The sequence below is a fragment of the Ursus maritimus genome, unplaced genomic scaffold (assembly GCF_017311325.1).
Source record: "Ursus maritimus isolate PB19 unplaced genomic scaffold, ASM1731132v1 scaffold_33, whole genome shotgun sequence".
Classification (NCBI taxonomy): Eukaryota; Metazoa; Chordata; class Mammalia; order Carnivora; family Ursidae; genus Ursus; species Ursus maritimus.
In genome coordinates this window covers 12,829,384-12,844,057 of record NW_024425897.1, presented here as the reverse complement: position 1 = coordinate 12,844,057, position 14,674 = coordinate 12,829,384, and the positions used below count along the sequence as shown (strand labels likewise).

General features: G+C 51.2%; 2 protein-coding genes across 6 annotated transcripts in view; one reads left to right on the top strand and one right to left on the bottom strand.

Moving 5' to 3' along the window:
* USP30 (ubiquitin specific peptidase 30) overlaps positions 1-11,262 on the top strand; it is a 27,332-nt gene extending 16,070 nt beyond the window's left edge. For 2 of the 3 annotated variants that reach the window (XM_040619814.1, XM_040619813.1), the window contains exons 8-13: positions 4,536-4,595; positions 5,096-5,182; positions 5,799-5,879; positions 5,980-6,199; positions 7,992-8,112; positions 8,521-10,926. In XM_040619814.1, coding sequence (XP_040475748.1) covers positions 4,536-4,595; positions 5,096-5,182; positions 5,799-5,879; positions 5,980-6,199; positions 7,992-8,112; positions 8,521-8,785 — 834 coding nt within the window. In that variant the 3' untranslated portion in view covers positions 8,786-10,926. Of the gene's footprint in view, positions 1-4,535; positions 4,596-5,095; positions 5,183-5,798; positions 5,880-5,979; positions 6,200-7,991; positions 8,113-8,520; positions 10,927-11,133 lie in introns of those variants that run through there. The other variant, XR_005831696.1, reaches the window with a different exon arrangement.
* ALKBH2 (alkB homolog 2, alpha-ketoglutarate dependent dioxygenase) lies at positions 11,109-14,674 on the bottom strand. Of its 3 annotated transcripts, none has more exons than XM_040619817.1 (4): positions 14,538-14,671; positions 13,764-14,191; positions 12,652-12,850; positions 11,109-11,422 (listed from the first exon to the last, which is right to left on the bottom strand). In XM_040619817.1, exons 2-4 carry the CDS (start codon positions 14,038-14,040, stop codon positions 11,116-11,118), a joined length of 783 nt encoding a protein of 260 aa, XP_040475751.1. In that variant the 5' UTR covers positions 14,041-14,191; positions 14,538-14,671; the 3' UTR covers positions 11,109-11,115. The 3 variants fall into 3 exon arrangements, with proteins under 3 accessions (XP_040475751.1, XP_008705854.1, XP_008705853.1); XM_008707632.2 differs by having other exon boundaries at positions 14,522-14,666; XM_008707631.2 differs by having other exon boundaries at positions 13,764-14,674.

Sequence of the window (14,674 nt, the reverse complement as noted above, 5' to 3'; positions counted from 1 at the left end):
CCTGTGCATGGACCCATACAGCACACGGTCCTTTCTGACTGGCTTCTTTCACTCAGCTGCGTGGTTTTCTTTTATGCCATTAGTGTGGTGAGTTGCAGTGATTGATTTTTCTAATGTTAGACTAGCCTTGTGTTTCTGGAATAAACAACCCTTTATTGTGATGTACTTTTTACATGTATTACTGGATTTGATTTACTAATATTATCTAAAGGAGGTTAGTGTCTACATTTATGAGGAATGTTGGTCTTAATAGTTTTCTCGTAATGTCTTGTCAGGTTTTGTTATGAGGATTATACTGCCCTCACAACGTGAGCTGGGAAGTGTTCCCACATTCCCTGAAGGACTTTGGTTGAGATTGGTATTGTTTCTTCCTTAAATATTTGGTAGAATTATCCATTTCTTTTTCTTTCTTTAGTTTTATTTTTGCAGAATTTCTTACGAGACTTTGCTGTTAAGTACATACACATGTACTAATTATGACGGCTGACTCTTACTGTCTTGATAAAATGTCCTTTTTATCTCTGGTAAGACTCCTTGTCCTGGAGTCTATTTTGTCTGGTTAGTTTCCATGGAAGTAGTGTCTCTTTCTTTCTTTCCTTTTTTTTTTTTCCCTTAATTTTGCCTATTTATTTGAGAGAGAGAGAGAGCAAGCGAGGGGGGGCAGATGGAGAGGGACAGAGAATCTCTCAGGCAGACTCCCTGCTGAGCGTGGAGCCTAACGCTGGGCTCGATCTCACAATGATGAGATCGTGACCTGAGTCAAATCAAAAGACAGATGTTTAACCGGCTAAGCCACCCAGGCGCCCCTAACTAGTGTTTCTATAGGATCTCTCTTTCTGTTCTCTTATTTTTGACCTAACTTTGTCTTTGTATTTAAAGCGTGGCTTTTGGGGGCACCTGGGTGCCTCAGTCAAACGTGTGCCTTCAGCTCAGGTCATGAACCCAGGGTCCTGGGATCGAGTCCCCGCATCGGGCTGCCTGCTCTCTCCCTGCTTGTATGCTCTCTCTCTCTGACAAGTAAATAAATAAAATATTTATAAAAAAGTAAAGTGTGGCTTTTGTAGATAGCATATATTTGGGTTCCGTTTGGCAGTTTGCCATGGTGTTTTGGGTTCAGTGCATTTACATTTAACATACGTATGTGGTTGGATTCAGGTCTGCTAATCCACCGTCGCAGTTTCTGTTTGTCTCATGTAATTGTTTTGTCCTCTGCCTCCTTTCCTGCCTTTCTTTGGGTTAATTGAATACTTTTTAGTATTCCATTGTAATTCCTCCGTTGGTTTTTTAGCTCTGCTTTTTACATTTATGTGTGTGTGTGATTACATCATGCACCTTTCACATATCATGGTCTAGAATTAATATACTCCCAGTTTACAAAACTAGAGTTCTAATTTCCCACTTTTTGTGGTGTTTTTGTCATATACATTACACACAATACTGTCATAATTTTTGCTTTAACAGTTATATGAATTTAAAAGAAATTTTCAAAAATGTTTTCTATTTGCCATTTTCAGTGTTCTCTGGTCCCTTCTGCAGACCCAAGTCCTTTTGAAGTTTTTTCCCCGTTAGCCTAAAAACATTCCTTTAACATTTCTTACATCTCTTGGCAACAAATTCGTTTAGTTTTCATTTATATGAAAATGCTTTTCTTTTGCCTTTTTTCCCCCCCCAAGAATAGTTTGTTGGGTACAGATTTGGGGGTTGACAGTGCTGCTGTTGTTTGGGTTTGGTTTGCTTTGATTTGTGTTTCTGACTGAGGTAATTTGGCGCCTCGGTTTGCAGTCGCGGTGTCTCGTTAGGAAGTGGATGACCACGGAGGCCGTCTCAGTTTGTGGAAGGGAGATGGGCCCGGCAGAGTCCGGGTAGCGATCGCCCGTGTGTCATCTTACAGCAGATAGAAACCTTCCCTCCAGATGCCTCCCACCACTGACTTGCTCTTTCACGATGGAGGGAGAGGAAGGGGAAGATCTAGGTGGAGGGTAGCGCAGGAAATCAGACCTTCCCGAAGTCCTTCGGCGGTGACTCTCCGTACCTTGCCCACTGGCTCTGAAAACCACACCGAGCAACCTGGCAGGGGCCGAGGGAGCCTCAAGGCCGTGAGCGGTGAATTCCCAGCGGTCGTTCTAGATAACCAGTCTCTCTCCTCGCTCCCCACTGTTCTCCTCCCCCTCTACGCACCCGCAGCTGGCTGTGCACCTCCTTCTGGTCCCCGCCACGGCCACCTGTTGCATGTGAAGCAGTCTCCAGATTGCACTTGAACAGCAGGCAAAAAACAGCTGACATGTGGCCTGTGGTATCAAAGCAGGAAGATGGGCCTAGAAGCCTGCGCACGGGAGGGTGAGAGCTCCCCTTCAGGGGTGGAGCCAAACCCTGGAGGGCCTTGTCTGCCCTTGAGTTGCCACCCCTCTTCCCACCGCTCAGAGCACCCCCCTGAGGAAATGTGACTTGCCCCAACGTCACAGAGCGGCCCAGCCAGGGCCCTACCTCTCAGGGTCCTTCTCCCTCCCAGCCTCACCCACCCCCAAACTGTGGAGGGGGCGCTCACTCGCCTGCCTTGGTTACTTTCAGTTCGTCACTTTAAAGGCATTGTTCTGGTGGCTTCTGGCCTCCACCGTTGGTGACGCACAGCCAGCATCGTTCACATTGTCCTCCTGTATGTAAAGTGTCACTTTTCTTTCTCTGCCTGCTTACAAGATTTTCCCACTAGTTTTGTGTTTCGGCAGTTTGTCCAATCTGTGCCCAAGTATTGTTTTCTTCGTATTTGCTTGGAATTTGCTGAATTTCATAAATCTGTACATTTATGTTTCTCCCCAATTTGCACGTTTTCTTTGGCCATTATTTTTCCCCAAAATTTTATGGCCCGTTCTTTCCTTGTTGGTCTGTTTGATATCGTGCCACAGTTCACTGAGGCTTGGTTCATTTTTCTTCTACCTTTTCCCTCCACGTCCTTCAAATTGGGGAATGTCTGTGGACTTACCTTCAACTTCATGAACTTCGTTCCATCTTCACTTCGCTTGCTTGTCCGACGACCTTTTTTAAAAAGATTTTATTGATTTACGAGAGAGAGAAAGAGAGAGAGTGCATGAGCACCAGAAGGGGGAGGGGCAGAGGAAGAAGGAGAAGCAGGCTCCCCGCTGAGCAGGGAGCCAATGTGGGGCTCAATGCCAGGACCCTGGGATCATGACCTGAGCCGAAGGCAGACGCTTCACGGACTGAGCCACCCAGGCACCCCCCCGCTGAAGTTTTCATTTTAGTTGTATAATATCCATTCGGTTCTTTACAGTTTCCATTTATCTGCTGAGACTCTCCATCTGTCCTCCACCAGGACTAAATCACTGTCTTCCTTTGTGTCCTTGAGCTTGTTATCATAATTCTTTTTAAGGTCGTCGTGTTAACTTCAGTATGCAGGTCACCCATAGGATCCTTCACCATGGCCCATATTGCCGTCTTTGTACTGTATGTCTAGTAGTTTTTTGTTGCATATTTAACTTTGTAGTAGAGACTTTGGATTCTGTTATGTTTCTCTGAGAAATAATGAATTCTGTGCTGATGAGTCGTTAACTTGGCGGAGCTCAAAGCCAAACCGTCTTCCCCACGACAGGCAGCAAAATCTCGGTGTAGTCTTTTCAGCTTCTAGCTTCTGCTTTTTTGCCAGGCTCCCGGAGTTCCCCTGCGTGGGTGTGCGCACGCGCGTGTGTGTGCCTTGGAATTGGGCAGCGTTTAGACACTGATCTGGGGGCTCATCCTCTCGGTGGCTGCCCTCTCTCTGGGATTTCCCCCAGCCTCTGTACCAGCCCTGAACTCTGTCTTCTGATACCGCCATCCGGTGAGACTGAGGCTTTCTGTCACCCAACACTGGACTGCCTAGACGGGGAGTTCCTCAAGCAGAGAGTCACACAGTGCAAATCTCACCGGGGAGTTCCTGTTTTCCCGGGAGTTGACAGTCGCTCTCCAGTCGTCCGAACACTCGTGTTTTGTTTTGGTCCAGAATCTATATGCATTATCTCAAGGAGAGCTAGTCTAGCCAGGCTACTTTGCCATCACCAAAAGCGGCAGCTCTTACCCTGTTCTATCATCGGGGTTTTTTTTGCGGTTAATAACATAACAGGCGCATCTTTCCATACACTCACACATTCCTCTACTGTGTTAGTTTTGACAGCACGCTATTCTGTGGACATAATTTATTCAGTCATTCCCTAGAAATTTCCACTATTCACATTTTGCTGTTATAAATAATGCTGGATGAACATCCTTATAGTTTGGTCCATGGTTGTTTCCTGAGGATAAAATCCGTACGTTGCCGGCTCAGGTGTGTTCTCTTACAGTCAGCCTATAGGCTGTCCTTCCGCATTACCGCGCCTCCTGCACTGGCAGGGCTGTTTGTGTTAGAATTTGCTTCTAGGCCAGCACACCGTGTTTCATGTCAGTGTCGGGCGTCTAAATATTAAACCGTTTCATGGGCATGTGTCTTCCCATCTCTAAAGCTCTGACTTGAACCTACGTGCTTTCTGGATTTTCTGCAATGTTTGTTTCAGAGTCCTGTTCGATTCGATACCTTCGACAGCCTTTCGCTGAGCATTCCAGCTGCCACGTGGGTATGTACTGAGCGATGGTTTATTCGGGGTCCGTTTTGGAGACATCGAAAGCCGAATGGGCTTTGAGACACTGTGTAGCCGAGGTACTGTGCGTTACTCAGACACACGGTTGGCTGAACCAGTCTTGGTTGTCATGTGCGCACCGTGGCCCGATCTGGGGGGAGAGGAACGTGGATGGTTTTCCTCTGGCTGCAGGAATTCAGCTTTTTTCAGCACACACAGACATATTAGTGTCAAATTCAAAGATCTCTAAAACAGTGTGGGAGTCCGTAAGTTTCTGCAGTGTTACGTACATCCTCATAGCCTCGAATCCGCCCCCAGTAGCAAGTCTAGGATGCTCTGAGCTCCACGTTTGCTCAGGGATCGTCCAGTTGCATCTGTGAAGCTTTATTGCCCCCATTAGCAAAGTAAAGCCCTGGGATCGCGTTGCCATCTGTTAATAGTTTCAGTGTAGCTCTCCTTTGAATTTTAATTGTGAATGTTGTTTTCCGGTGCTAAAGGGGCATCCGCTGACCCTGGACCACTGCCTTCACCACTTCATCTCATCCGAATCCGTGCGGGACGTCGTGTGTGACAACTGTACGCAGGTATGCCCCTAACGCCCAGTCTCACCCCCCCAGCGGGCCTGCGTGTCCTGACGTAGCAGCTCTCACACCACTGCTCTCCACTGGCCTGAGCTCTTCTGACTATACCCAGGGGGCTTTTCAGCCACAGCCACGTAACTTGGCTAGGAAGTCGGTAGCCCGTGGACCAGAGCTCTTTCCCAGATGAGTTTACCTCATCCACAGAATGTTTAAAGAAAAACTGTGAGCGCTGTGCTTTGATACAGCACCTCTGCCCCCCTCACCCCCGGTCTCACGCCCTGCCCTCCCGACACTCACCTGCCTGACTCCCCTGAGGGCTCGAGTGTCCTCCTCTGAAGAAGGGGAGCCGTGGGGAGCAGAATTTCTGAAGACACGGAACAAAACAGATGACGCGCCACGGCAGAGCGCCTGCGTCGCGCCATCATTTCTCGTCCCCACTGTCACTGTTACTTACCGACTAAAACAGTGAGAACGACTCACGATTAACGGGGCCGCTGAGCTCCTTTCGCAGGTGCAAGTCCCCGCCGGCTGAATGCAGGTGTAAGGCCACCCTGTCTGTGGCCGTCCCCAGGTGTTTCATTTCAAGAAATTCTGCAGAGCGCTGTCTCTCTGATTTCAGATCGAAGCCAAAGGGACGTCGAATGGGGAGAAGGTGGAACACCAGAGGACCACGTTCGTTAAACAGCTGAAACTGGGCAAGGTGAGCACCTCCCCCCCCGCCTTGTGGGCTTTGCCTCGGGGGCACTGTGCCCCCGTGTCCCGCCCCCGACACGCAGCGCCCGTGTCTGTCCCGCCCGCAGCTCCCGCAGTGTCTCTGCATCCACCTCCAGCGGCTGAGCTGGTCCAGCCACGGCGCGCCCCTGAAGCGCCACGAGCACGTGCAGTTCAACGAGTTCCTGATGATGGACATCTACAAGTATCACCTCCTCGGCCACAAACCCGGCCAGCACAGCCCCAAGCCCAGCGAGGCTGGGGGGCCCCCCGACGACCTGCAGGATGGGCCGGCCGCCCCCAGCTCAGGTGTGTGTCCACGGAGCGAACGCGCGGGACCCGCGGCACAGGGGAAAGGAATTCGGCGTCGCCGCCTTCTGGGGCCCTTATGCCACGAGGGGAGCTAGGCCAGCCGTCGCTTCAGTTCTCGAGAACAGCAGGATTGGGGGTATGGGAGGGAAGATTCCTTAAAAGAGGTTGGACTTATATAGTAATGAGGTATATGGTTTTGAAAACGGCATCACGGTTGAAAAAATATGGGAAGACAAGCTTATGATTGCTTTCTGATCGTTTGACTGAACGATAATTGGCTCCTAGCATTCCAGTGAATCTCTTCCCCCGGCCCGCCCAGGAGGGTCGTGTCGTTTATACCGATGTGGGAGGACAAGTTCGGGCTAAAGATCACTTCTGCATTACTGAGTTCCACTGCTGTCCTCACTTGAGACTAATCGCCGAGTTGGGGCCCCAGGGAGCAGGTAGCTCTTACGACCCTCGGTCTTGATGAGGGGAAAATCGAGGCCCCAGGAGGTGAAATGACTGGTCGCAGGGCAAACATCAATCCGCTGGAAGAACGGGCTCCGGAGGCAGCGCTGGGCAGTTTTTAAAAGATAACTTGTCTAACACCTTGAGTTCTTTAGAATTAGACGAGGAAAACCCACCGACTCTAAGGGCTCCGAGCCAAACTCCCCACCCGCACCTGCCTCCAGTCAAGCCGGGGGCCTGGCTTCCCCACACCCCGGATGCTCTTTCTCTCACAGTTGTGTGGCCTGGCAGGACGCCTTTCACAGGGAGACTGTGTTTTGCCTTTTCTCAGCGGATCGGTAGATGAACGCCAGAGCAGCCGCGGTGGGAAGAGGGCCCAGTGTTTAGCCGCAGGTTTAGATCCAGAACCACCTCACCCTGGATCCCTCCTCTCCCGGCAGGGGCTACAGGTCTGCTCATGGTCGCAGCATGCTGGCCGTGGCTACTGTACGGCCAACAGGGGCCTGCTGGGTACTTACAGGCCCTCGTGTAGGACACTTGAAAGGAAAAGAGAGATCAGTAGCTCCATTATTTTATTGACACCCCTCAACATTTATCAACACACTTACATGTTGGTTTTCTTCAGAAGCTGGCGATTAAAGAATAGAGACTGTTGAGGTCAGTGGTTCTCACCAGGGAGTTTTGTCCCCCAGGAAACATGGGCCAGTGGCTGGTGGCATGTTTGGTTGTCACAGCCGGGAGACGGGTGTTCCCGGCATCTGGTGGGTAGAGGCCAGGGATGCTATGAAACACCCTGCGATGCCAGGACAGCCCCCACATCCGAGAGTTACCCAGCCCGCGTGTCCATAGTGTCAAGGTCGAGAAACCTTGGTTTCAGTTGAAATGCCAGTAAATTAGCTACGGCCTCACTCCGGCGCATCTTCAGCAACAGGGACACGGCTTCAAGATTCACGAGGCTGTCACGGTGAGCAGCAGACCAGGAGCTAGACACCCTTTTCCTATTTGGGATTAAGAAAGTCAAGGACAAAAAGGTAGGGGCACCTGGGGCTCAGGCGGTTAAGTGGGGTCTCAGGGTCTTGGGATCGAGTTCTGCATCAGGCTCCTGGCTCAGTGGGGATTCCGCTTCTCCACCTCCCCCTGCACTTGCTCTCTCTCTCTCAAATAAGTAAAATCTTAAGAAAATAAAAAGGACAGAATGGTAGGAATCAACCCAAAACAAAATGAACTACTTGTTCCTTTGCAGCATTGTTGGGGAGCTAAGCGCAAGGTAATTGAGGCCGTGGGGTGTTCTCCCACAGCTACGGCTACTGTAATCACCTTGGGCCTTTCTGTCTTCCAGTTCTGAACCAGCCCGGGGGCCCGAAAACACAAATTTTTATGAATGGCGCCTGCTCCCCATCTTTATTGCCCCCCCTGCCGGCCCCGATGCCCTTCCCGCTCCCGGTGGTTCCGGACTACAGGTGAGCTGCTCCGGAGAAGCACAGTCTTCATTTCTCGTAGCTGCTGGTTCTCTTGGTTTCCAGAATTAGCTTTGCACAGAAACGGATGACAACACGGACATTTGTTTTTTCATCTTAAGGTGTAATTTCACTATTACACATTGCTGTTTATTTTTGTCCCAGATGGAAAGCATTTTAAAAATAAGAATTCTAAAAGTACATAAAACTTAAATATGTGTGTTCTGTGTTGTATACACGTGGGAATGCATCGGTCTGCATTTTAATGGTCGTGTAGTATTCGCGGGTACGGAGGTACCCTTGTATCACGCCCCTGTCACCGAACAGCTAGGATTCTTTTACGTTTTATTCTTGTCCACGACCCTTCTTTTTTGTGTCTGTAAACGGCTTGCATGTGTTCCTTCCATTCAGCTCCTCCACGTACCTCTTCCGGCTGATGGCAGTCGTGGTCCACCACGGAGACATGCACTCGGGGCACTTCGTGACGTACCGACGGTCCCCGCCGTCGGCCAAGAACCCTCTTTCAACCAGCAACCAGTGGCTGTGGATCTCCGACGACACGGTCCGCAAGGCCAGCCTGCAGGAGGTCCTGTCCTCCAGCGCCTACCTGCTGTTTTACGAGCGGGTTCTTTCCAAGATGCAGCACCAGGGCCGGGAGTACAGGTCCGAAGAATGACTGCCCTGCCCCAGAGCCGATGGCACTGTCCACGCTGGAACCAGGCACGATCTGACTGTGTGTGCGTGCGCAAGCAGCCCCGCTAGAGTCCTCAGCCTTCTGGTGTGTTCTCAGCAGGCTCCGTGCAGGAGCCGCTGGCCCCCATTCAAACCAAATCCGGCTCCCTGAACGGCTCTACTAGTGTGCGCTGGATGGTGTCCTCGCTGTGCTCCGACAGCATTCATTCCGTCTAGAACGTCTTCTTACTCACCTGATACAGGTAATTAAAAGAAACTCGATTCCGGAAGCCACCTTTCTTTATATCTGGCTATGTCAGGTGTTCTCAGAGGGGAGGTAACTGTTTAATCCTCCAGTCGGTTCCAGCATAGATCCTTTATTTTTAATAAGCAGGCCCATAAAAATTGGTGAAATTATTAAAGGCAACAATTTAGAAGAAAAGTGCCTTTCACTTCTGATTGCTTTTGTAGCACGTCCATTCTGGAAAATACACATTGCTAAGACCCCTCTGAACAACTTTTGAAAAGCTCAGCTCCGAGCTTCCAAGTTTCTCTGCGGAGAGCAACAGGACGGCTGAAAGACGCCTGAAGAACACCCGCCTTCTCTTTTTGTGGGTCTTTTCTAATCTTTGGATTCTTTATATGTTGTCAAAGCGCACCTGCCAAATCTGCCCCCCCACCCCCCGGGGGACGTTCTTGCACCGCTCCATCGGTCGTAGTGAACGGCATCCCGCTCACTCTTCCTGTCGGCACCCTGGCCTGTCGGCACCCTTCAGTCAGACTGAACAGTGGGCGGAGCAGCACGCGCTGACCCCTGCGCCTCCTCCGCTCTGCACAAAGCCCGTCCGTACACGAACCCCCCCGCCCCCCCGGTGGACGGCTGTTATTCCGAATTCTCTTGCCCCTACAGCGCTCCCCGAGGTTTACAGGTGCAGCTGGGGGCTGTGGGAGAGGACAGTCCTTGCCTGGATTCGGGAACTGGGGTCAGAAGGGCACTGACCACAGGGCCGCAGTCGGGCTTCCTCGTTTGTCAAGGGAACAAACTTCCTCCTTTGTCTCAGCAAGCATCAAAACCCCAGCCCTTTCCACAAAAAAAGAAAGTTTTCAGTTTGTAAAAACTATCCTTACAGCTGACCATCTAGTATTGTCACTTTGTTACAGGTCCACATTCTAAATTTATTGGCTCCCCGCAGCCCAATACAAAAACTGTGTTGAGCATTCTTTTCCCTCTTTGGAGAAGTCTCATGAATAGAGGCCAGGGCCACAGGAAGTTTGCGGACACAGTAGTATCTATGCTTTAGCTAGGTTTTTTATTTAACAAAAAAAAAAGATACCAAATTCAAACAGACTCTTCAGAGTTAAGATTTGGAATCAGAGCTTTCTGAAAGGTCCCCCGAGGTGAGGCTGAGAACTGGGCTTCCTCTGGTGGGGGCGGGCTGGCAGCCACTTCTAGACCAGGCCTGGGTGTCTGCTAAGAGCGCAAGGGGCCCAGGTGACCGCCATCCCGCCGGGCCCGGCACACACCCCGAGGACTCCAAACTCACGACCGATTGAACACGTACTGTGAAAGGTTCTCCAGGCCACGGACGTCAGGGAGAGAGGGGCAGCGTGAAGCGTCCGAGCCCTTCACTGCTGCTGCCCCCGTCCCGGGTGCCGTCGCAGGCCCTGGCTTTGATGTTGAAACGAGTACAGCTGTTCTGCCGGAATCTGGTGGAACAAAGGCCCAGTGCGTGACCTTACGCTGCTTTGCGAGGCTGTAGCTTTCAGTAACTGCTCTTCGGCCACCGCTTCCTCTTTGAAATCTGCCACTAAAGAGACGCCGGGCACGGAACGTTGAGCTGTAAGCAGATGGTGGGTCAGAGGCCAGGGTTGAGCCAAGGCTGTAAATGTGAACGGTATCCGTGCAAGGTCTCTGAACCGGACTTAAAGCTGACTTCCTCATTTTGTAAATTATTAGGCGTTAAGTAGCAGCCACATCATCTTATTTCTAGCTTTAAGTTATTTACACAGCGGCTTCTCTTGGCAAAAACCTAAGTTAAACTAGTAGTTTATGCCATAATAACTGCTGATTTATGTATTTGCTAAAGGTACCTTTTGTATCTGCTGTGTATTATAGTAATAAAAGAATCTTTTTGTTAGGAAAAAGAAATCCACTGGTATTCTTTCATAATTGGACAATTTGATACAACCATCCTCTTTCGAATTCTGCATTGTTATGTAACAGGCCCCGGGCTTGGACAAAGCCTTTCCTATGTTCCCTGTTGGGAAAAGAGATGCCAGCTCCCTCCCGGAGCAGAGAGGGGGGTAGAAAAGTACAAACCACCGACCACGTTTTTACTTTTTATTGGGCAGAATTTTGCGAAATGTCAGATTGACCCGTGGAGCCAGAATCTTCTTTCGTACGGGGAGACTGTGGTACCAGTGAGCGTTGGTCGGGTGGTTCATCATAAGCAAACTTCCGTGGGCCAGCTGAAGCCTGACCACCTCCACCTTCCGGGTGGCCTTCTTCCCCCGAGAATCCTTATGCCGGAAGAAGAAGTCTCTGCAGGCCCCGAAGGAGACGGAGGCTATGGGGCTTCCGGGAGCCAGTTCTCGTTCATCATCTCGGTGCTCTCCGATGTGGTCATAGCCATCTTTATACCTGCAGTGAGAACACAAGCCCAGTTTACAAAACAGCCCTCTCCTGGGCCGTGCCAACAGGGCAGAGTCCCCACTTTCCTACAGCGTGACAGGTGCCACGAGCAGCCCCTGCTGTGGGTCTGCAAGGGCCGGAGGGCCTCATCTGGGTCTGCAGAGGAGCCAAGCCTGAAGCATTTCCACTCAATCTTGTCCTGTTTGATCGTATGCTTTAAAATGGAACTCACCAAAAGCAGCCAAAAACTCATCTTGGGGTTTTCCCGGTTCATGTGTGTAAACCTTTAAATGGTTTCTCCCCACACTTAGAATAAAAAACCCCGACTTCTTGCCAGTTTGACCCCTGCCCGTCTCTGAGCTCGTGGTAGCCCCCTCTCCCTCCCCTCATGGCTGCTCCAGCAGTATCCGTGGGATTTCTGCTCCGGACACACTCAAGCCCCCTCTGCTCTTCCTCCGGATGTCCGTGTGGCTTGTTCCCTCCCTCTACGTAATCTCCAGCTCCAACATCCACACCTCGGGGACCTAACCACCTCCCCCTAACCTCAGGGCGATTCTGTCCCCCAAGGGACACTCAGCAGTGTCTGGAGACATTCTGGTGGCTGTGACTGGGGAGGGGATACTCTTGGCATCCAGGGGGTGGAAGCCACGGAGGCTGCTCACATCCTACAAAGCACAGGGCAGCCCCGACAACAGAACTATCTGGCCCAAAACATCAGAGAATTGCTGGTGAGAAACCCTGCCCTCAACCCAGACCCCTTCTTCCTAGCCATCCTTAGCCAAATCAGCCTGTTTACTTTTAAGACACTTATCAACGTCGGAAATGATCTTGTGCAATGGTTTGTTCATGAGAGAATCACCTCTCACTTCCCGAGGCAGCCTGGGCTCCGTGAGGACTAACGGCTGATGCTGTCCCGGCCACATCCCTGCTGCACTAAAGGATTCGTTGTACAAGTGAATAAAATATGGATCTTAACTCTAGGGAACAAACCGAGGGCTGCTGGAGGGGAGGTGGGTGGGGGGATGGGTAACCGGGTGACGGGCATTAAGGAGGGCACGTGATGTGATGAGTACTGGGTGATTACTGAACTCTACATCTGAAACAGGATGTCCTATATGTTGGCTACTTGAATTTAAATTAAAAAAAAAAAAAATCCTAAACTCCTGCTTTCGGAAGAAGCAGCAGATTTATACAATTCAGTCCAGTAGCCTAAAAAAGAAAAGTAAACAGAATATCACCTGTTGACAAGCACAAAGTTGAAGGTCTCTCCCGTCACCACAGAGACACGATCCCGGACACGCTCCAGAACTGGGATCCAGGGCTTTGGAGACAGAGTGAGACCCGAGAACGTGTAGGTCAGCCCTTCGTTGCCATAGGTCGCTTGCTTCCTGGGCACACTGTGCCACCTCCCGAACACCTGGACCCTGGCCAGCGCGCCTGTGGAGACGAAACACGGCGGCTCAGAAGAGCAGGCGGCGAGCAGCCCACACGCTTGCTCCCTGAGTATTCAGGATTGGAAGGGAACTGAAACAGGAGGAACATTTCACTTCCTGACCACGGAAAAAATCACTGTGGCTTGCCTGAAATGTTCATGTAAGAACAGTGATTCTTGTCCTAGACGTAGAGAAACATGCTCTTGTCCAGTTTTTTTAAACACCATGCCTTAATTGCCTGAACTCCAGAAGCATAGTAAGAGGCCGCAATGCAAGCAAGCTGAAGTCAGGCTACACGCTAGGGTGATCCTGCCAACCGTGGGGACTAAGGGTGTGGGGCCCCAAAAGAGAGGAAGCTAATGCAGCTAAGGCTGTAGGCTGAGGTCTCCCGTGGGCTCTTCTCTGCCCCCGCGGGCTCTGCCACCTTGCCGGAGTTCTAGACTGTTAGGCCCCCCCCCCCGCCACAGGGTTATGCTGGGAACTCCCCTGCGGGGGAATTACCTGGTTATTTGCTGTCTCTCCTACTAGACCAGTGGCACCTTAGAGTCACCTGGAGGCTTTCTGAAAACACCGACAACCAGGCTGCACAACCCCGCCCAGCTACTCCGATTCAGCTGGTCTCGGGCCGAACCCAGAATCCTTTTTGTTTTTTAACTTTCCCAGCGGATTCTCATCAGCAGCCAGGTGGAAAATCACTCTCAAGTCTTGTCAGCTCCTGGTGGGCAGGCAAACTTTTCTCCAGTTTATATCCCAAGTGCCCAACAGGGTGCTCGGCCCAGAGATGCCCAGAGAGTATGTGTTGAATCAGGTAATGAAGTCACCAGTAATTAACGGCTCCCAAGTTCAGATCTCTCCAAACGCAGAGCACTAGTTTTTATCAAACAAGTCTTCAACACGCCCCGCAGTCCTCTGCTTACCTGTAAAATACTCCACTTCCTGCTCCAGCTCCTGGAGAATCTTGTCTGCTTCGGCTTTGCCAAACAGGACTGTGTAATCACAGCTCAGGCCCTCGGCTCGGATGTGCCGCCAGATGGGGCCAGCCAGGTGGCCTGCATTCCCTGGGGTGTCCGTCCTGGGCCTTTTCCTGCTGCTTTCCTTGTCTCCGCTCAGCCCCGCTGCACCTTCTCTGCTCGCCTCCTGCTCCCTCTTTCCTAAAAGGCCCCCTAAAGCCCCCTTCACCAAGAACCTGTCCATTCTGTCTCCACAAAGCGAAGACCTGGGAGCCGGGAGCAAGGCAGAGAGATTGCCCAGGCTCTGACCTCGATGCAAAAATTAGCTTGGTGGCCGAGTTGTCCCACAGAACTTCTCCCCAGTATATTCAAGTTCCCACTTTTAACACCATGTCCTAGAAAGGAAGTAGAGGATGTTGAAGCTGGACCGGTCCCTCAGGACGTCCTGGGTCCCCCACACCTGGCTATGCATCACAATAGGCTGGATGGCTTGCAACACCCCAAATGCCTGCATTCCACCCCAAAGCACATGACCTTCTCAAGACAGCCCACCCTGGCACGCCCGGACAAGGGAAGGGGTTTGCCTAAAGTCACCCAGAGAAGCAGATTTCCGGTCTCCTTTTTCCCCCCCGCTACTGACCCGCCCTCCCACGCCAGTATCCCCTTAGGTAAGTATAGTGATCCTCGAATGGCTAGGATTCAGAATCTGAACTCAAAACAGTTACACAGGTTCACACGCACGCCGAACTCTGACAGAAAATAAGAACTGTGACAACGAGCGAGCGTTGGGGGTGTGGGGGAAGGGCGCGGGCTCTCTCCGACTCCCCGTACACGAGCCGCGCAGCCCCGAGCCCTGCAAACACCGGGGGCGGGGCTGG